The sequence below is a fragment of the Rhinichthys klamathensis genome, unplaced genomic scaffold, assembly GCF_029890125.1.
Source record: "Rhinichthys klamathensis goyatoka isolate OS25496 unplaced genomic scaffold, OSU_Roscu_1.1 h1tg000440l_1, whole genome shotgun sequence".
In the NCBI taxonomy this organism is placed as follows: domain Eukaryota; kingdom Metazoa; phylum Chordata; class Actinopteri; order Cypriniformes; family Leuciscidae; genus Rhinichthys; species Rhinichthys klamathensis.
Genome location: NW_026606936.1, coordinates 553,953 through 576,203, shown reverse-complemented (window position 1 = coordinate 576,203; position 22,251 = coordinate 553,953). Strand labels below are relative to the sequence as shown.

Below are 22,251 nucleotides of genomic sequence, written 5' to 3'. Positions count from 1 at the left end.
TAATGACTGGTCATCAGGTCATACTGTTGTTTAATACTTGAGATTCATAAACCTCTAATGGGAAGAGTATTAATTAACAAGTATAATTTTAAGACAGACTGGTCCACAATAATTGTGGTTAATAAATTTGATATTAAATCTTTTGAATTCAATATATACTATATAGACATCAAAATATAGGCATAAATTCAGAAGTAAATGGAAAAAAACAAAAATCAAGTTGGGCATGTTTTATTTCTGTACACATTGTACATAAATACACTGAAATATTTTTTGAAAAATAAAGACGATGTCCCTGGGATTTAGGATGACATCAGACAAGAGATAGGGCCATTGTAATTTCAGTAATAATATTCAGTATTCACACACACACTTCATAAATTTCAGGTTTTGAGACCTAATAGGACCAATTGTCTTATTGAGTATTGGGACATAACGGTTTTATTAACCTACAATTGGATACATTTACACAAGTATAGTTCACTAAGAGAAAATGCCTGCATAGGACTTGCTTAGTCTTCACACCTGACCCAGGATTGAAACAAAGATGAAAAAAATGAAGTGAAAAAGATTAAATTAAAAAAAAAGTAGAAATAAAGTCTTTCTGCCCTGGAGAAAATCCTATATTTGTGGGTTCATATTTTATTTTATTATCATTTAGTTTGACTCCCAGTAATTAGTTAAAATGAATTGTTGAACTTTTCCAATGACCCAACAAACCTATAAATGTTTTGATTTGTCTCACTTGTGAACAAAATATCTCAGGGACAGACAGAAACAATCACCTCCACACACAAATCAAGAGACAAACATTTGCTGCTCGTCTTTTTAAACTGAGCAAGTAAACAAAGATAAAAAATGCTCCAAAAAAAACCCAGCAAAAGAAATCTAATCTGTGCTGCGTCACTACCCATTGGTGAACTTGGACCGCATCAGATCCATGACTTCCACTAGACTCAAAAGTCCCGTCAGAGTCTAGATGGTGCGTGGCACAGTCAGTGTTTGATTGTCTTTGTATATAGATGATGATTTGTGATAAGGAGAGATGGAGAACTATGTATTGTGCATTGACCGTATCCATTTGGCTTTCAGCTAACTGAAAATCCGTATTAATCGTTCCTACCATCCATCTTTTTATTTAATTAACAGGAAAGGTTTAATTCTACAGCCGCCACTTCCTCAAGCCATTCTTCACTGATTCGCTCCACAGTGATGTTGTCGGCAACAGGAAGTCGCTTAGTTAGTGTGATGTGATTATGGTATAGTAGACGTTTCCAGTTTCAGAAGTTACTTTCCGTGGCCTCCTCGCAGGCTCCGTGTAGTCATGTGACAGTAAAGGTCCCTCAGTGTGTATTCATGCACTCGCGAAACCAAAATGGCACAGACGTGTGCCTCGGTATGTGTGTTTGTGGGTTGTAAACAGTGCTTTCTCAGTGAGGAGTGCTGTGAGTGGCGCTCGGACGTGAGGCGAGTCTCTTGCTCAGAGTGTGGAGGGAAAAGAGACGAGGCCACATGATAAAACCATGACAGTACCGGAGAAAGGCACCTCAGGAAGACCACGCCGGAGGGATGAGCTATGGCCCGCCACTGCTAATCCGGCCGGAAGATGGGAATCTTGGGAAGGAACTCTATTTGGATGACCTATAAATAGGATGGAGAGAAACGGTGGAGGTGAATTTACACTTTTCATAAGTACGATTTATTCTATTTGGAACAGCTCAAATAGTTTTAGGTGTGTGTTTGTAGTTGGCTTACATATTCCATCATGTTGTTGGTTTCACACTTCCTTTTGCTGAGCCTCCAATGCAAACACAGCTAAATGAACATGTCGTAAAATTAGCACCCGACGGTAAAACACAAACTCCAAACAAACACACGACCTTCTACGTACCTTGTGATACAATCTGCAGTTTTCCCACTCCAATAGCTTCTCTATGGATCTGCGTGTCTATTGGTGAAAAAGACACTATTCAGCACACGACTAGAGAAGTTATTTATGTCCTATAATGTACCCATACCTTTTAAAAGTTTGGGGTTGGTAAGATTTTTTTTTAATGTTTTTGAAAGTCATCTCACCTAGGCTACATTTATTTGATGAAAAATACAAGTAAAAACAGTAATATTGTTATAATATCATTCCTATTTAATATAATTGTTAGCAATTTTAATTATATTTAAAGTTTTTATTTATTCCTATGACACCAAAGCTGAATTTTTCAGCATCATTACTCCAGTCTTCAGTGTCACATGATCCTTTAGAAATCACTCTAATATGCTGATTTGGTGCTCAATTAAAATTTAGTTTTATTATCAATGTTGAAAACGGTTGTGCTGCTTAATATTTTTGGTGGAAACAGTGATAATTTGATGAATTTTTCCAAATGGAATTTATACGAAATAGAAATCTTTTGTTTCTATTTTTATTTGAAATGCCTTTTATCTTACTGACCCTGTCTACTGGAGTCAATTATCAAAGAAAATATTGTCCCTCACTTTGTAGAAAAAAATAAAATAACAATAAAGAAAACCAAAATCACAAGCGAGCCTATAAGGCAAGGAATTCTGGGTGTTTAAAAGAAGAAATGTAAAGCTTATTTACAAAATGGTCCCATTAGATAACTAGTTATCTTTGTTAACGTTAGTTAATAAAAATACAAATGTGCACTGTTAGTTCATGTTAGCTCAGTCAGCTCCATTAAATAATATTAACAGATACAACTTTTAATTTTATTAATGTATTGAAAAATGTAGAAATGAACTAACTATGATTTACAAATGTATTTTTAATTGCTAATGTTAACAGATGGAACATTATTGTAAAGTGTACCATTCATTCTATTGGATTAAAACTTGTCTGACCTGCAAAACTGTCAATATTGAATGCAAAATATTACACCACATTCCTAACCTATATATTTCCATTGTATATTTGCGTTTTTACAAACTGAAGAATGGGTTTAACTAATTTTCCCAGGAAATTGACAGCATACCACAAATGCTTTTGATAAAGCTAAGCTTCTTTTAAACCAGGAACATTTCCTCGAGGTGACTCTGAACAAACTCACCCTTTTGCTAAGACAGATGACCGGCCACAGACTAAAGCCCAGAGTACAGCAACAGCAGAGACAGCCGCACAGCAGCCAGCGCACATTCACCGGGAGAGCCTTCCTCAGACAGCCGTTCACGCGGTTTATGCTGGCTTTGAACTCCTCCGGTGCAACCTGTAAATCAATAAACGAAGCAGTCAGTCAACTAGAACCTCAGAATTGTGTGGCACTACATTGTAAAATACACACTTTCGAGCTTAACAACTACAGGTGCTGGTCAACGAATTAGAATTATTTTAAATAGTGCAATCATGAAATTCTTTGAATGCATTTTTTGTGCAGAAAGCAAATCAGGTGTTCACCGCACCTGTCCTACTCGTTAGACTAATCACAGAACTCGTTATCTGGAAAAAAATTTGCTCAGCTGAGCTTTCCAAAAGGCCCATTTAGGCCATTTAACTGTGACACTGTTGTTTTATTGAATTAGAATAATGGTGAAAGCGTTTCATTGAATTGCAATAATTTTTATTATAATTACAATCATCACTTTCTCAGTATTTTGTGGCTGCCCCTTTGGCTTGTATGACTGCCTGAAGTCTCCGCGGCATCGATTTGACCAGCTTGTCGCAAGTTTCCGCACTCACAGCTTCCCAGGCAGTGGCGATGTTCTGCTTCAGTTGGTCCAGCGTAGTAGGCTTTCTGTCGCGAATTTTCCGCTTGACGATGGCCCAAAGGCTTTCAATGACATTGAGGTCAGGCGAGTTGGCCGGCCATGCCAAAACTTCAAGCTGTTTTTTAGTGAACCAATCTTTGGTCGACTTTGCCGCATGAGCCGGTGCAAGATCCTGTTGAAATATGAAGTCTTCTTCGCCGAACTGTTCCTCAACAGTCGGAATCAGGAACGTTTCCAGAACATCTTGATATACGGCAGCATTGACAGTCTTCTTGAGGAAGCAGAGTTTCCCTACACCTCGAGCGGACATGCATCCCCAGACCATAACGCTCTGGGGAAACTTGACGGATCTTTTCACGCACTCGTGGTTGTAGGTTTCGCCACCACGACGCCAGACACGAGGACCTTGGTCACCGAAGGAGATGCAGAAGCGTGATTCGTCACTGAAGACCACTTTCTGCCAGTCTTCAGCAGTCCACTCGCCGTGTTCTTTGGCCCACTTCAGCCGTTTCACCACTTGTTTCTTGTTCAGCATCGGTTTTACTGCTGGAACGCGAGATTTGAAGCAGAGTTCGCGCAGACGACGGTAAGTGGTTGATCTGGAGACGTCAGCGCCGGTCTGCTTGTTCCACAAGTCGGTGAGCTCGGAAGTGGACTTGAACCGGTTGCTGACTGCGATCTTTCTCAGCTGCTTGTTGTCGCGAGCAGAAGTTTTTCGGACGCCGGAACAGTTGGTGCGCTTGCTGCAGTTTTTCTTGAGAGCTTTGCAGACGGAAGACTGGCTGATGCCGAGCTGCTCAGCAATTTTAGTTTGGGTCAAGCCTTGTTGGCGAAGGGCTTGAATTTGAGCCACTATTCCGGTTGAGAGGTCGCGCTGCTTACCCATGATTGATTTTACAACTTAGAAATTCTACTCAACCCTGACTTTATACTGCACAGTGAACACTCTTCACAGAAAACAAAAATTTGAGCATTTATTCTAATTCAATGAAACGCTTTCACCATTATTCTAATTCAATAAAACAACAGTGTCACAGTTAAATGGCCTAAATGGGCCTTTTGGAAAGCTCAGCTGAGCAAATTTTTTTCCAGATAACGAGTTCTGTGATTAGTCTAACGAGTAGGACAGGTGCGGTGAACACCTGATTTGCTTTCTGCACAAAAAATGCATTCAAAGAATTTCATGATTGCACTATTTAAAATAATTCTAATTCGTTGACCAGCACCTGTAGTTACGTGGATAAAAGCAGCTTGAACATTCTACTAAACATCTTGTTTGAGCTGGACAAAAATGTTGGAGGGAATAATTATTTTAAACATTCTATCACTTAACAGTCTTACACTATTTCCTTCCATTTCTGAATGCAATTAATGACATGCTTCTCTGGGGCTTTGCACTTCTCACTGGGATTAGAAATGAATAATTCTACATTTAATTGTAGTTCCTTGAGATGAAAAAGCCACTGAAATAACACTTACCTTTCCCGTAAGGGCTGAGGGAAACTCAGACTCAAATTTATTGCTCAGTCCAAACCTACAGGAAAGAAAAAAATATTTAAAATATTGTGATTTTAATTTCTCAAACTTGAGTTTCGACAAAGGCACAAGTAGATTTACTGTAATATGCTATATTTTTGTAATAGTTCAATAATGTAAAGTTCATTTTACTAGACCAAGTAGCAAAAAAAGAGAAAGGTGTACAACATGTAAAAAATAATAATAAAAAGATTAAAATAAATAAAATTTTATAATATACAAGTGTGTTGTAAATATATAAATTAATGAGTAAATATTTAATAATATGTAAATAATAAATAAATAATCAATCCAACAGTACAGTACTTTAATGTGTAGAAACTTAATAATTTAGCTTAACAGAAACCAAAAATTTACCCAAAAATATTTTAGATTCACAGTATAAATGAGCACTAGGTCTTTATCCAAAGTCCCTCGCATGAGAACTGTCCTATTTGGGGGTCTGGGGCATCTAAAAGATAGAAAATCCTTGTAATAGACGTAGTTCACCAAAAATTAAAGTTTAATCGTTTACTCACTCTTGCGTAATTCCAAACCCGTATAACTTACTTTTTCCAAGGAACACAAAATTATAGTCAGTTGTCAATTTCTTAGGGGAATTGTATGCGCATCCGAACATTCAACATATTTTTTAGGTTGTTAATGTTAAACCGTTTTGGGATTTGTCATAAAAAACTACTACTATTTGTCTTAAGCAGTTGTAATGACACTTAGCATGTCTTATGTGTCTCTAAATGAGCACTGAGTTCCTGATAGCTTAGGTGTGATCAGTGTTGATTAATAATCTATATATGAATACATCCAGAGCTGCCGGCAGTCTTACACAGTGACGTGCCCGGATCCGCGCACTACCACCGGGTCCGGAGCGTATTTGAGCAGCTGCTCTTCCGCGGCCCTGTCCTCGTCCTCTTCTTCCTCTTCCTCCTCCTCGTATATCTCATCAAAGTCCTCCATCATCGCCCTCCGCCTCGGCCTCTTTGCTTCCCGAAAGAAGCGCCGAGAAAGACCGCGTTTCGCACACGTTACTCAAATATATGCAATAACGCAGATCGTACGGCCTCGGTGAGAAACGACTGTACAGAAATCCGGATCAAAATATCAACATCCGCCGAAAATCTCGTGTGGATTGATCTCGGGATACATCGCGAGAGTATGTAAATCACATGCTCACTGCTTGAGGCTTTCTTATGTCAAAATAAACGGGTGTGAGACCCTGGTGAGACCTGCATTTTTTATTACTAATAAAATCATTTGCTTTATGATCTTTCATAAGACACCTATAACTTCACATATTTCTTCTATGTCATATTCTAACTTGCACGTTGAAAGGATAAAATTTAGTAACGTAATTAAAAACGTGTCCCTTAGTTTGCATTTGCTGTTTTCAAAAGCACGACAAAATACACAGAAAAGAAATACACCTATACATAGATCATAAGATATATATATATATATATATATATATAATCTGCTATGTTGTTTAATTAAAGAATAGGTATTGTAGCCTAGAAATCTAGACGCACCCTAGCGGCAGCGAAAATTATTACATCTTGATGTAGGTCTGGCATGCCAGGCTATAGGTATTGCACATTGTATCCTATTGCTTGCAGATTTATTATTCAATAATATTTATAATTGTTTAGGTAGCGAAATTACTCTACTGTTCAAAAGTTTGGGGTCAGTACGTTTTTTTAAAAGAAATAAACACTTTTGTTCAGCAATAATGCATTAAATTGATCAACAGTAAAGACAAATAAATGCTGTTCTTTCGCACGTTGTATTTATCAAATAATAAAAAAATCATCATATTAGAGTGATTTATTTAAGGATCATGTGACACTAAAGACTGGAGTAATGATGCTTGAAATTCAGCTTTGCCATCACAGGAATACAATACAAAATAGTCATTTTAATTTGTAATATATTTCACAATTTTACTGTATTTTTGATCAAATAAATGCAGCCTTGGTGAGATAATCTACAATAGTGTACAGTAACCAAAAAGCTGAGACCAAATTAAAATCTCAGAAACAATAATTGTTAATCTTTGATAAATCAAGCTGGATACCATGATCAACTGTGAACACTGATTGCCATTTGCTCAAGTCACAATATACAGTATGAAAGACACAACAAATATTAACAAATGCTCTTTTTTTAATCCAACAAATCAACATCTACATGGTACAACTGCACTGGAAAAAAAAAAAAACTACACGAAAAAAAAAAGGAAACCATGAAAAAAAAAGAGGAAGGTAAACTGGATTCTAGTTTCATTTAGCATGATTTGGTTGACAACCAGCGCTCTCATAAGAAGGAAGGAGAGCGGAGAAGACAGACAGGAGTTACTCCATGGCCTCCTGGTTCTCCTGGTCAACAGAATGCTCCTCGCTGGGCTCCTTGCCCTCTTTGCTCCTCTTGGACTTCTTGTGCTTGTGGCGCCGGTGACTGTCCCCCTCCTCGCTGTCATGTCTTCGTCTGCTACTACTGTGATGGAAGAGAGAAAAGAATAAGGATCTTGAAGGGAATGCAGAGCACTGTATGAGACTGTTACAATAATGGAAATTACCTTTCCTATTACAAGGCATTATTTGATTTCTCAGGGATTTTTTTTTACAGTATAAGGGCAATTTTATTAAATATATGAGTCATCTTTTATGTCAAATTCTTAAAATTAATACATCTCTTTTATTTATTTTTTTAAACAATAAATTCACTTAGAATAATAAGACACTATATGGCTGTTAACAAACAAAATCCATCTTTGCGCTGCACTGAAGTGGCATTTAGTGACAGTTTAATGCTGCTCAGAAGTGACATGAATGCATTTACAATTACAACTGCATAAATAATGTTATGAGATAAATGTTTTAAATATAAAACGAAATTATGGAAAAAATGAAAAGATGCTTTTAAATATGAAACTAAAGTCAATGGGTCTCATTCATGAAACACGAGCAGAACGAATTTTTGTGTAAATCGTGTGTAAAGTGGTTCTGGCGTAAATTTTCGGATTCATTAAAATGTTCGTATTTTCCAAATGTTAGTTGGTACACAAGAAATCTACACCTGCTCCCAGCCACGCGTAAATAGTGCGCTTAACACCCGAACGTTTTGCTCATTAATAAGGCTGCATTTTAATTCACCTTAATTGGGTACATATTTGCACAGCATTTTGAAAAAATATTATATATAGTAATTACATACGTTTTTTCTTATTATGAGAGCCAGTAATAGCATCTGCGATGGTGGTCCTTCTCCAGTTTGAATACTATTTTTCCGAAGTGAACTAATTCGTTTTTTGCTCTCAAGCTTGATGTCGAACCATTTTCTTCTCACTTCTGGGAATGTTCGATTAACAGATGAAACTCCATTAACTGCATCTGTAATATGCTGCCAAGCTTCCTTTTTTTAGGACCCGATACACCACTATGTACGCTTGAAAATAAAATGTGGCGTTTTGAATGAACTTCTGATAATAAAACTTCAATTTCTGCATCTAAGAATTTTTTTTTCATTCGCATTCATGTCACAATATGATGCCCATATATAGTTGTCAGTCGGATTTAATGGGCGGGATTTATGGTAATTGAGAATGAACGTGCACGTGCATCCCATTTACGACTGATTGGAATTCATTAACACACACACACATTTCACTATCACATCTGACGTTTACGAAGTATTTGTAAATCAGGAGAAGAGTTTTCGGGAAGGTCTCTTTACGCGCAAATCACTCCATATTTACTCGTATATTTACGAATGTTTCATGATGAGACCCATTGTCACTCACTTAACGAGTGAGTCATTGGGTCATTTAAAATGGCTGATTCATTCAGGAACTAATCAAGCAACTGTCTGTGAATGGGTCATTGAATCAATCATACACCTAATTCGTTTAAAAATGTGGATTCATTCAGTAATGAAACACCACTCTGTGTTGATGCGCAACGGTGCTGCTGTGGCTTTGTTTGGAACTATTTTTCTTGGCACAATAGAGCAAAAATAGACAATATTGTCTCTAAATGTAAATCACTTAATATTAATTTATTTTTAATTGAACTGTTGTGGGGGGGGGGGGGGGGGGGGGGGGGCGCTGTTGTATAAAATCAATATAATATTTCCAAGCAATGCTGATATAAAAGAAAACAGCAGACTTTCTCATGTGATACTGCTTAACTGCATCATGTTACAAATATTAAAAACAAGAACTTTTACAGGGGCATTTTTGCCCCATATCTCGATTTTTTATACATTTTGGTGGCATTTTTACCCCAAGCCTCCATTAATTCCCGACCCTGATATGATACCTCCGTGATGACTTGTGCCTCCCCTCCTCTTTCTCTCTGTGTCTCCTCTCTCTGTGACGCTCCTCCTTTTCGCGGCTCGCTCGCTCCCGATGCCTCTCGTACCCTCTTTCTCCATACTCACGGTAAGAACGATACCTTTCCTCATCACTGCAAAAGACCAAGCTTAAATCAATAAAAAAGTTTTTTTTTTTTTTTTTTTATATATAATTAAATAATAAAAAAAGAGAAACTTGGCCAAAATTATTTAATTCTTGACAAAGTTAAAGTCAAAGATGACAGAGTTTTTTCTTTGGAATAATAATAAGACTTTAAAGTAAAATCTAAATGTCTCAGTTTAAAGACAATTCTACACGTTCAAACTGAAAAACAGAGTATATCTGTGTAGTAAGTGAGTGGGTTGACATCATCTTTGACCTGTTATAAGCCACAGGGGTGGGACTGTGGTCTCTCTCGTGGCCCCGTTCCCTCTGCCTGTCCCTTTCTCGCTCTTTTTCCCTCTCTTTGTCTCGCCGAGGGTAGTAGTCCCACTGCTTTGGGTTGTCCATCAAACCGGGCCAGGGGCTAACAGCTCCTTGCATGGGTGGAGGAAACCCACCTGAAAACGGAACCATAGGAACAAACCCCAATGCGCCTGATTCTTAATTGAGGTGAATAAAGCCTGGAAAATATTTAAGTACTTGTGACCTGTACCGAGATCTAAATTAAATGAGTTTTCCAGGTGAATATAATTAGACTGGGGAGATGGTACCACACTACTTACCTGTAGGAAAAGGGTATGGAGCAACAGGACGTCCATCATATCCTCCTGGGTGCCCACTGCTAAAACAGAATGCATAGGCAATTAAGGAACTGTTAAAGTGCAAGTCAAGTATAACATTTTAAATGGTTACAGAATCTTTTTTTTTTTTTCTTTTTTTTTTTTTACGGCAAGTATGTAAATCTAAATACATGCTTACAAGAATTACCCAAGGATAAAAGGTAAACAAAAAACAAACATCACACATACAGAAATTTTGTCAAAACAGTTTATAATCTACACTACCATTCAAAGGTGTGAAGTAAAGAAGTTTAAAGAAGTGCAGCAAGGCTGAAAAATAGTAATATTTAATATTTACAGTAATATTTACAGTAAATACTGTAAAAACAGTTCATATTGTGAAATATTATTACAATTTTAAATATGCATTTTCTATTTAAATATATTTTAAAAAGTAATTTATTACTGTGATGCAAAGCTGAATTTTCAGCATCATTACTCCAGTCTTCAGTGTCACATGAACCTTCAGAAATCATTCTAATATTCTGATTTGGTACATAAGAAACATTTCTTATTATCATCAATGTTAAAACATTTGTGTAAGACATGATATAGAACAGCATTAATCAGGGTTCGTACAGATACTTTAAAATAAAATTCAAGGAGTTTTCAAGAACTACTTTTTTGGTGTTCAAGGACTACAATCAGAGATCTCACTTATCAAACAATATCTTTATTGTCTATCTTTGAAATATATATCTTTCAAATTCTAAAAAAGGTTAATAGATAAATAAACTAATAAAACAAAATGGTACAAATAAAGTGCAGCACATGCGATGACTGTGGTAACTTTAACCATTGAAAGGATACTATGACAAAGATATCTTTATTCAAACTTATTTTTTCTTCCATGAATATAAAACTGACCTGAAGAATGAAAACACTATCATATACGTGGATAATTATGATGAGCAAATCACGCTAATAGCCATGCAAAATGACTGCAGCATTAATTTTGTGTGAAAAGATTGTTTTATCAATAAAATTAAGCAATAGTTCCACATGTATGTCTTTTAATAACTCAAGCACTTTTCAAGTGCCTCTTCATAAATATGGCTGTTTTCAAGGGTTTTCCAGAACTTCAATTTCAAAAAGTCAAATTCAAGCACTTTGAGCACCTTGTACGATCCCTGATTAATTTATATACAAATGAGATGCACGATACTAAATTTCTCTGCCGATACCGATAGCCGATTATTCAGAATGACCGATAGTTTGATTGTTCTTAAGGAAAAAAGATCTCTCCCAAATGCTGCTGCAAACTATTATTTTGGGTACACTATAATATTAGAGGTTAAAATTAACAACAGAGCTATTATATTCAACTGCTATTTATTTCCAGATATAATATTTACACTCAAATAAAAGTTGAAATGTTTGTATAGGCCTACAACTCAGTTGCACATAAGGTAGTTTTCATAAACACTTCTTCACTGCAAATTTATTCAAACATACATATATAATTAACAGTAAATAAGCTGTTCTCTAGTCTTTTTATAGCTAACTAACGAACTGTGAACACTGGTTAACTTTCCTGAGGTAAATGCAACATTAAGTGATATTGTTTACAAGCTGTTTTATTGACGTCTTCCTGCGGTTGAAACACAGATTGAGTGATTACATGAGTCATGATACGGATTTCAGTAAGTTGTACTGTATCTTTCAACATACCTTATGATATTCATGCATGTTTTTTTAGATGTAATTTGTATTAAAATGGAAGAAAAGGCTCGCACTGGCGCTACAGCGATCCGTCACGTCACATTTAAGAGTGTCAAAACGTCATTTATTGTTTGAATTTCGTGATGAAATGTACAGAATTTGAAAGCTGAGCCTTTGTTTCTTCTCAGAAGTAACAGAGCACAAACTCTTTGCGATTATTGGATGGAGGCATTACAAATAATTTTTGATGTAGGGAAAAACCCGTAGATCGGGCAACCCGGGTTTGAACTAAGGGTAATTCATAGGGTCAAATAAAGCCTGCATTAACGTCGCTATTTGTAACTGTTAAAGACCCACTCCGATGAAAATAATGTTTTTCTAGGTGTTAACATGTTCTTGTGGCATTTTTCTGATGTTAGAGGACATATCTTGAGAAAAATAAGCTCAAAGTTGTATTTCTGAGTATTTCTACATTCAAATGGCTGTGAATCAGTAGCAGACGCTAAAATGCCGGCTAAAATAGACTGGAGTTGTGACGTAGTAACTCCACTGGGCGTCTCCACACGCGACGTCTCGGAGTGAAATAATGATCGGTGATCGGTGATAACTTTGATTAACTTCGGATAATAATAATAATTAACATGTATATAATACTGTTGCCCCACCGGGATTGGGGGTGTAAGCTAGCGGGAGAGACAGAGCTCTCAGCAACGGGCAGGGGGAGGGTCGTCTCCGTGCCAACGGCTCCGCCCACAACGCAGAGGCGAATTGCTAATGAGCTACTGCCGCTCTGCTGAAGCGAAGTCCCAGAAAACGGCACAGGTTTTGTGATTTTGGCTAAAAATGGCATAATCATAATTTAAAGACCACTGGGAATGTTTAAAAATAGCTCAAAATATGATCGGAGTGGGACTTTAAAGCCCTATTGTCACGTTAACTTGCCCTAAATTCAACAAGAGATTTTCTTCACACACAGTATGAGTTGCAGTATGACACATTTTTCCTCACCCTTTTGATTGACAGGATATAATCGGCACTGATCATCGGCTATTTTTAAACAATTGGCCGATACTGATTATTGGCCGATACAATCAGTGCATCTCTAATATATATATATATATACACATGAAATTGTAACAGAAGTATTAGAGTTGTACAGAAGCTACACCTACTTGTCCATAGTAGGGATCAGTGAAGGAGGAGGTCCTCCTGTGGGAGGAGGGAAATCTAGAACATAAATAGAAACAAGATTTAAACAGCGACCAACACAATCATAGTGAAAACACAGGAATAATTAAGATTTTTAAACACAATCAGTCATAAAGTTTGCAATTACACACACAGATGCTTTACAAACATTTTAGAGCTTTATATTGAGTTACTTTTGCTATGTTTGTCATGTTATTGCACACTCGAACATTCAAAGAAGGATAAACTTACTGGGAGGTGGAACAGTGATTGGCATCCCTGTTAAAAAAAAAAAAGATAAGAAAGATGAAAAAACGGATAGATAGACCATGAAATACATTACAAATGCTATTAGAAACCGCAATATCAATGCTGTTGAAAGTGATACATTCATACATTTTTCATATAGATTTAAAGTAAAAACAAATAAAAAAGGAATACAAAAAATAAATGTCTTACGTGGAGGCGGGATTAGAGGTGGAGCCTGACTGACAGGAGGAGGGAGGAATGGAGGAGGGGGGATGTTTGGAGGCAGTGGCCCCGGAGGAAAGAAAGGTGGCGGCATCTTAGCCACGGCGGGCGGTTCAGTGTCAGAGGTGGAATGTTCCGAGATCACCTACGAGTGTTAAAAGTCACATGATTCAGTTCCCAGATATGTAGTTTTACAGTGTGGAGACTGAGGAGAGCGTGAGGGCATGTCATGTGTGTAACCTGGATGTTATTCCCCTCCAGATTGTGGCGACGTCGTCCTTCCACTCTGCTAATGGTGGCAGTCCCTCCTCCAATCACATCTATGGTCCCGGGCGTCTTCCTGCAACAAAAACATACATACACATACAGCTTTAGGGTGTACATGCATTTCTGTGTTTTTACAGATGCATACATAGCACACGTCAGAGGAAGGCAGGGCAATATGTAATTTTAGTACTTCAACTCTTCAAACAAAGTTTTTCATCTAATATTAATATTTTACTTTATTTCAGCTTTATTTTTAACAGTTTTAGTTAATAATAACACCAATGCAGGCAACGCTGTAACTCGCAACATTAATTTAGAATTCAAATGATGTATGGTTATTTTTGCAACGACTTTGAAAGTGGCTCATCCAATCAGAACTTAGTTTTACCATTTTTCATTTAAAGGACAAGTGTGTTTCCCACTGTGTTGTGCATTTATTCCATATGGTTTGTTGTGCATAAATCATGTTCCAAATTCGAAAGAGAAAATAAATAAAATATTTAATTTCTGCTTTAGCTTCATTTGGAACCATTGTCGTAGACGGAGCAAAAATAGACCGTCAATACGGTCTCTAAAATGTAAGTTACTCAAATATTAGCTTTTTGTGCATTGAACTTTTGTATAAAAGCACACTCACAAATCGTGCCTTCATTCCAAATATCAGACCATTCTTCCAATATTGTTTAATTACAACAGGCCGTTTTAAAATATAATCCAGCAAAAATAATTATATTGTGATTCAAAGTGAATACACCATAAAATAAATTTTTGGTCACACCGCCAACACACACACACATTAAAAAAATCTATATTAAAATTAAAAGCACTAAAAGCTACACAGTTCTGCAGAAAAAAAACGGTTCAGTTTGCCGAGTCTGTTGTCATAGCAGCAGATTTTAATCTTGCTATTTTTTTCATAGTGCTTTGTAGATTAAACCGTCCCCAACAGAAATGAACTGCAGTCATCAATAAAACATAGAAAGACAACAAATGAAGCCCTTTAAATTTCATATTTAAATGTCTAATCAGGCCTTGTAAGACAAACCACTCCCATGTCACCTCCCACTTACGTATAATATGGCATTTCTTGAGTGGGAGGTCCTGCCCAGTGCGGAGGGGATATCCTATGAGGGAATGGGTAAGGGCAGACAGGCAAAAATTAGTTACTAGTCCCCTCTCCCCCAAACATGACTCTGAAACTGGAGTGTGGAAACTCTGAAACAAATGACGACTTCTACTAGTCGATGTGTGAGTGAACGTGTTTATGTTCCATACCTCGCTGGGTTGATTCCTGTTTTATACAGGTTGGATGGAGTGGAAAAGTCTGCTTTAGATGCATGAGTAGGTATTGTGATCTCCTTCTCACTGTTACCTGTACGACCCTGCTGAACCTGAAAGAAAGAGAAAGGTGGAAAAGGTAAAAATGTTAATTAGGACAACTGCATCTATCAAAATGCACACTTTACTAGTAGTTCTATTAATTAGTCATTAAATCACTACTACCATGAGATTATTAGACTGAAATGTAACAGCTAGAGTTTGAAATGGAAAACTAGCTCTTATTCAAAACCCAATTTTTGCAGGACACTTCAGGACACTTTCGATTGTATGCAGATTATTTTACTTGATTCTAAATAATCTGGATACTATCGGAAGTGTCCTGAATTTCTGCAAAAATAGTTTCAAAAGTTTGGGGTCAGTAAGATTTTTTTATTTGTATTTAAACTAATACTTTTTTCAGCAAATATTAATTAAACTGATCAAGAGTGACAGTATAGAAATTCATAATGTTCCAAAAGATTTCTAATTCAAATCAATGCTGTTCTTTTAGAAATTTCTATTAATAAAAGAAAATATTGAGTAGTATAACAGTTTTCAACATTGATAATAAAAAAATGTTTCTCGAGCAGCAAATCAGAATATTAGAATGATTTCTGAAGGATCATGTGACTAGTGTTGGGCTCCACAGTCATATCGTCAGCCTGTGAGATTTATAGTGTCCATAAATTTAAAAAAAAAAAAAAGCAATTTTAAGAGAAGCAAAGTGGCAAGATATGAAGAAGTTGAAATTTTTTTCATTTTGTCCAAGATCTGAATAATAGTTTCTTTCTGATTTCACTTCTGTTGAAATTTGAAATGATCTGGGAGTAATTCATTCAAAATAATTGTTTTCCAAACATTACAAATCCCTAAGGAATCATTAAAGGACCTGAAAAAGTAGAATAAAAAACAGATTTGTTAAACTCTTTACAATTTCCATCCCTGGTAACAGCTGATATGCTTACTGAGATCTTGCTAGTGGTGGATCCAATGTTGAGAATGTCGAGGCCCATGCGTAACCTCTTCTGCTTTTCACAGTACGCTTTCCACGTGTCCTCATTAAAACCATAGTTAAAATAGTCAGACAAGTCCGCACCTGTAAACACACATACATACACACACTATGCAGACACCATATGCAAAATCCACAAAAGAGACTTCAAACTGGTTCATAATACACACCTGGCTTCCTCCATGGTTTCTCCTCAAAGGACTCCACATCCACTTCCAGGACTGGAACTCCATTGATGCTGCCTGGAGCTTCGAGGTCTACGCCCTTCACTTTAGAACCTACCGAGTACACACTCAAACTATGTCAGGAGCCCACAAATGTTGCGTTGCATAAAAAGGCCTCTGGAAGTAAACTGATGTATTTAAAGTTCCAAGCTTTGCAAAACACATTGATTCACTCACCTCCATACGCTCTGCTGCCAGCTGATTTTATGTTCAGGTTCACTGGAGTTCCCCCATATGCCCTGCACAATAAAACATCATAATTACATCAGTTCTGCAGTCATATATCAAAAAAAAAAAGAAAAGAAAAAAAGTATTCTTTCTATTCCCTCTTCAAAACACCAATGACTTTAAGTACCCTATAATGACAGTATTGACAATGATATTTAGGAAACCAAAGCATTAAAGGGATAATTCATCCAAAAAATGAAAATGCTCCCCCTTATTCCAAACCCGTATGACTTTCGTTCATCTTCGGAACACAAATGAAGATCTTTTGATGAAATCTGAGTGATTTCTGTCCCTCCATTGACAGCCTGCGCAACTACTACTTTGATGCTTCAAAACATCATGAGATCGTAAATCTAATCCATATGAATTGAGGGGTTAAGTCCAAATTCTCTGAAGAGACTCGATCGCTTTATATGATGAACAGATTGAATTTTGACTTTTATTCACATGTAAACATTGATCAGCGAACATAAACAGAAGCTCAACCAAACTGGCTTGACGCGAGAAAACAAACCTAATTGGTTCTTGCAGAAGCTCAAACGTGCTGCGTAACACGGGAATGAACCTCATTGGTTCTTGAGGAAGCTCAAACGTGCTGCGTAACACGGGAATGAACCTCATTGGTTCTTGAGGAAGCTCAAACGTGCTGCGTAACACGAGAATGAAACTCATTGGTTCTTGAGGAAGCTCAAACGTGCTGCGTAACACGGGAATGAACCTCATTGGTTCTTGAGGAAGCTCAAACGTGCTGCGTAACACGGGAATGAACCTCATTGGTTCTTGAGGAAGCTCAAACGTGCTGCGTAACACGAGAATGAACCTCATTGGTTCTTGAGGAAGCTCAAACGTGCTGCGTAACACGGGAATGAACCTCATTGGTTCTTGAGGAAGCTCAAACGTGCTGCGTAACACGAGAATGAAACTCATTGGTTCTTGAGGAAGCTCAAACGTGCTGCGTAACACGAGAATGAACCTCATTGGTTCTTGCAGAAGCTCAAACCAGAGCCATAGAGAGAAAGAGTTGCGACACGCTTTGATGTCGCCGCGACGGCTGTCACGTGGTTCATGTAAGCCCCAATAGTTCCACAACAGACGCGGGCTGTCATGTTCTTCTATGGACAGACAGCAGCGATTGCATTATTAAACGGTACATATAAAATAAAACACACACCCAAGTACTTTTTCAGCTGTTATTGCATTTTGTTAATGTCAGTTTTGCATTTGTAGAGGCAGGGTGACAACTTAGATAAGTTTTAGGCTATATTTTTGGAGGGAAATGCTAGTGTTCATGTTCGCATGGGTAGCACTGGCTTTAGCGGCTCGTAACTTAACTTTTCCATGTCATTCATCTGATGATGGACGTCTCATGATATTTATTTTAGCACAACTGGGCTGTATTAGGCTATTGATTCCCGTGATCTTGCTTATAAATTCCGCTTCGTGATCACGCAAAGAGGTCTGCAGTCCGTTCAGAATTCCAACCAACATAAAATATAAATAATTACGCTGTGCATGTACAAATGAATGATTTAGGAGGGAAATAGACTGCTCCCATAACGTAGAAAGCAACGACTATATACAGCAATGTTCGGTAAATATTCAACCGAAAAATATTCTTCATAAAATTAAACCGGAGAGATAGTTAATGAGTGAATTAACTGTGTTCCTAAATACATAAGCATATGCATAACCCTAACCCATTTAAATAAATGAATTGTGTGTGTGTGTCTGTGTGTATGTATATAATATTATATATAGGCTATATATATATATATATATATATATATAAAATATTATTAAAAATATTATATATTATATACATCAGGATCAGGTTACCAGTTAGCTAACGTTAGTGAAGTGTTGGTCACGTAAGCTATCGCTGCAATTAACCTATTATCTTCCAATAAACATTTACTAAAACGGTCTACATAAAATATAACTACAGACTAGATTCACGAGAGGTCGGCTAATGTGTGTAAAAGTAAAAAAATACAGTAATTTCATTAATTTACCAGCGAGCGTACTTCGGAAGCACTGAAAATGAATGGGGTTCAATGGAGAAACTATCAGTGTTTGGAACTATTGGCCGCTCCACGACACGCGTTACTTCCGCATTCCAAAGTTCCTATGGCGGTCTATGGGAGTGTCGTAACTCTCTCTCTCTATGGCTCTGGCTCAAACGTGCTGCGTAACACGAGAATGAACCTCATTGGTTCTTGCAGAAGCTCAAACGTGCTGTGTAACACGGGAATGAACCTCATTGGTTCTCGGACGTCAAGTGAACATACTTCAGCTTCAGTTTACCACAACTGATGTGTGCGTTGATGAAATTCTATAAGTGAATTAAAGCCTAAATTCAATCTGTTCACCATATAAAGCAATTATGTCTCTTCAGAAAATTTGGATTAACCAATTCATATGGATTAGTTTTACGATCTCTTTATGAACTTTTTGAAGCGTCAAAGTTTCAGTTGCGTAGCTGTCAACGGAGAGACAGAAAGCTCTCAGATTTCATCAAAAAATATCTTCATTTGTGTTACAAAGATGAACGAAAGTCAAGCTTACATGTTTACCATATGTGATCCTCTCTATGAATGTGCTTATATATGAATAAAAGCCTATAATAAAACAACGTGAACCTCACAATCTTCAGGATGCGAGAATAATCACTGAACGCTTACGTGTACTGTGGCGCCCCTGTTTTGATATCTCCAATGGTGACACGGACATCATCATCGTCATCATCGCTATCGCTCTCACTGTCTTCATCTTCTCCAGGTGCTTCCTCCTAAAAAAGAAACAAAGTGTCCTATTTTATTCTATTATTTTGTAACGACTGAACATAACTAATCAATATAAAGGTTTCAAATGTGTAACTCAATCTAAAATTGCCAATTATAAATTAATTACACAGGGAAAAAAGCATAGGAAAAAATGCTTTTAAAGAAAAAACTTCCCAAGGATCTATTCACACCAAGGACGACGACTATAATGATAATAAAGATAAAAGAAAAAATCATTCTAAATATAAGAAGAATAGCAGAGTCCACACCACAACTATAACTATGATGGCACAGAGAAATTATCTCTATGGAATCACTTTCAGAATGATTTTTCCCAGCTGATGATTGATCACAACTTTTGACAGCCTGCTTTAAAGAGCACAAGCATTTAAAGCTGCAGATGACAAACCTGTAGAACGTGCTTATAATAAACAAAACAACATTGTGTGCTGGTGTGGACGCTAAAATTGTTATCGCTATCTTCATAGTTATTGTTCTTGGTGTGAGCCAAAACTCAAATCCACATATTTGCAGCTTTCGCCACACATCGCAGTGTAATGTACAGGAGCAATATTGATATTTACCTTTAATCTTTAAATATATTTAAGCTTAACAGTGATCAGCGATAATCTGACCTTAAATCAACTTCATCAAAACTGAATGAAGTTGCTTACAGTGGTCTTGATTGTTACCTGACTGGCCACACCATTTCCAGTGGTGGTGGTGGTGGTAGTGGTGGTGGTGGTGGTGGTCTCGGTGGTCTCGGTGACCTCCTCGGTATCAGGAGGAGCAGAGGTCACACTGCAAACACAGACCAATCAGCACAAGAATGAAGAAAACAATGCAGATGAACCCCTTAGTTAACTTGAAAAAGCCAACCATAGTACTACTGACACACATTTTCAACCCTGCTCCTGGTGACCCACTGTCCTGCAAAGTTTAATTCCTAACTGATATAATTAATATTACATTTTCACAGTTTAATTTGGGTCTTTATAAAAAAATAAAAAAATACAATTTTAGGATTTCCGTGGCATCTAAAAAAAAACAAAAAAAAAACGAAAACGAGGGTGCATTTAGAAGCATGGGTAAAGGAAAGCAATTTGGGTCTTTATAAAAATTAAAAATAAATACAATTTCGGGTCCCTCGTATAAGGATCATCTTACTTGGGGGTCTGTGGCATCTAAAAAACCCCAAAAACAAACGAAAACCCCAGGTCTACAACACTAGCATGTCATATCTCACCTGATGGCTGCTGTCAGTTTGGCCTCTTCTTCCTCAGTTTCTTTACTTTCACCTTCATCTGTAAAAAAGACATAATGCATGAGTGACAAACTGACTATGGGCTCAAGGTACCCCATTTCTATAGGTTAGAAATTAGTTAAGCTGCTCCCAATATAAATATTTCATATTTACCTTACAGAATTATGAGCATATTTGAAAGGTATTGTTGAACAGATTCTCAAATTCATTCTACACCAGAATCTATTCGAGATTTCATAAATTCTCTCTCAGTCCCCTCAGAATGAGAAGTAAGGTTAGGGTATTTCTTAAAGTGAAATACAAATAGAACAAAAAAGAATCAAGAATGTGTTACAGATTCGAAAGGTATTGTAGAGCAGATTCTCAAATTCATTCTACAACAGAATTTATTCGAGATTTTATTAAATTCTCTCTTACTCCCCTCAGAAAGAGAAGTAGCATAGCGAATTTCTTAAAGTAGCAAAAAAATAGAACAAATATTATAATCAACAACGCACGCGTAAACAGATTTTACCCTATTCTCAAAGAAGTGAAGTCCACATCAAACAGAATTCTCAGAGAAAAATTAGATAAAGTCTATTTACATAATAATATTTAAGCAGCGAAAAAAAAGATTTCAATGTGAATAAAAAAGTGATTCTAACTCAACTCCCTCAGGAAAAATTAGTCTCAAGAAGCAGAATCTAATACATTCACAAATAGATGCTATATCAATTCCCTCGTAAAGAAAAACATTTCTTAAAGCACGGACGTGAATTAAAATTATTGAGGGAAGTGACAGGTAACTTATCTCATAACACTGCAGTATAAAGGGCCCTACATTAACCAACATGGCATTTTGTGCTTCACATTAAACTAGCAGCACACTTCTCCAGAGCCGTTAGTGTTCAACAGCAAAGTACGGTACAGTAGACGAGAGTAGATGTGGCGCTCACTGACCCCCGTACAGCCATTCCTCCTCCTCGTCTCCTGCACTGGCATCAGTGGTGGTGGTTTTATCCGCCTCCTCTGCAGACATCTTCTCCTCTGGCCTCTACAACGCGCTCCAGAAGCCAAAGACAAGGTCAGATTAAAACCCACCAATCCAGAACGGACGCACAAATATTTCGGTGGGAAAAAACACAAACGCACATACGAATTTAGCAAACAAACGTATCAAATTATGTTTAAGGAGAAATCCACACTTCCTACAGCCTCTGTAGGATGTTCTTGCAGACTTGAAGACATCAGTTCCGGTTCATGAGTGTACAAACTAAAAGTCTCTCAGTTGAGTTCACTTCGTTGAGTGCGTTCACTGTCTACCAGTAAAAGGTTTGGACACGGTTGACAAAAGTTTTGTTTCTTATGATCACGGTTTTGCTCACGCTTAAATGTTGAGAAATAGTTTATTTCCAGTACAAATGTGTATCTCAATAGGCTACTATTTTAAAACCGAATGCCCAGAGTGTG

The 22,251-nt window shown here is 37.0% G+C and overlaps 2 protein-coding genes across 7 annotated transcripts; both read right to left on the bottom strand.

Moving 5' to 3' along the window:
• Positions 1-215: 215 nt before the first annotated feature.
• chic2 (cysteine-rich hydrophobic domain 2) lies at positions 216-6,376 on the bottom strand. The gene is made up of 6 exons (XM_056236184.1): positions 6,080-6,376; positions 5,200-5,254; positions 3,066-3,221; positions 1,892-1,948; positions 1,756-1,815; positions 216-1,641 (listed from the first exon to the last, which is right to left on the bottom strand). Exons 1-6 carry the CDS (start codon positions 6,211-6,213, stop codon positions 1,591-1,593), a joined length of 513 nt encoding a protein of 170 aa, XP_056092159.1. The 5' UTR covers positions 6,214-6,376; the 3' UTR covers positions 216-1,590.
• A 1,019-nt stretch (positions 6,377-7,395) lies between these two features.
• Positions 7,396-22,039, bottom strand: fip1l1b (FIP1 like 1b (S. cerevisiae)). Of its 6 annotated transcripts, none has more exons than XM_056236175.1 (18): positions 21,938-22,039; positions 21,742-21,845; positions 20,785-20,842; positions 20,231-20,339; positions 19,437-19,543; positions 16,705-16,766; positions 16,474-16,581; positions 16,257-16,387; positions 15,247-15,362; positions 15,042-15,095; positions 13,945-14,044; positions 13,693-13,849; positions 13,486-13,512; positions 13,218-13,272; positions 10,327-10,385; positions 9,981-10,161; positions 9,567-9,713; positions 7,396-7,743 (listed from the first exon to the last, which is right to left on the bottom strand). In XM_056236175.1, exons 2-18 carry the CDS (start codon positions 21,818-21,820, stop codon positions 7,602-7,604), a joined length of 1,692 nt encoding a protein of 563 aa, XP_056092150.1. In that variant the 5' UTR covers positions 21,821-21,845; positions 21,938-22,039; the 3' UTR covers positions 7,396-7,601. The 6 variants fall into 6 exon arrangements, with proteins under 6 accessions (XP_056092150.1, XP_056092151.1, XP_056092149.1 ...); XM_056236176.1 differs by having other exon boundaries at positions 21,742-21,835; positions 21,938-22,023; XM_056236174.1 differs by having other exon boundaries at positions 21,742-22,038.
• Positions 22,040-22,251: the final 212 nt, after the last annotated feature.

Bases quoted from the DNA above. Each gene is read 5' to 3' on its own strand.
- chic2 (XM_056236184.1), bottom strand. From the start codon at position 6,213: ATGATGGAGGACTTTGATGAGATATACGAGGAGGAGGAAGAGGAAGAA. The intron at 1,949-3,065 runs GTGAGTTTGTTC...TTTCACCAATAG, and splicing joins TCATCTGTCTTAGCAAAAGG to ACACGCAGATCCATAGAGAA. The intron at 1,642-1,755 runs GTAAGCCAACTA...TCCTATTTATAG, and splicing joins CCAACAACATGATGGAATAT to GTCATCCAAATAGAGTTCCT.
- fip1l1b (XM_056236175.1), bottom strand. From the start codon at position 21,820: ATGTCTGCAGAGGAGGCGGATAAAACCACCACCACTGATGCCAGTGCA. The intron at 16,767-19,436 runs GTAAGCGTTCAG...TTTATTGTGCAG, and splicing joins ACAGGGGCGCCACAGTACAC to GGCATATGGGGGAACTCCAG. The intron at 15,096-15,246 runs GTATGGAACATA...ATTCCCTCATAG, and splicing joins ACAGGAATCAACCCAGCGAG to GATATCCCCTCCGCACTGGG.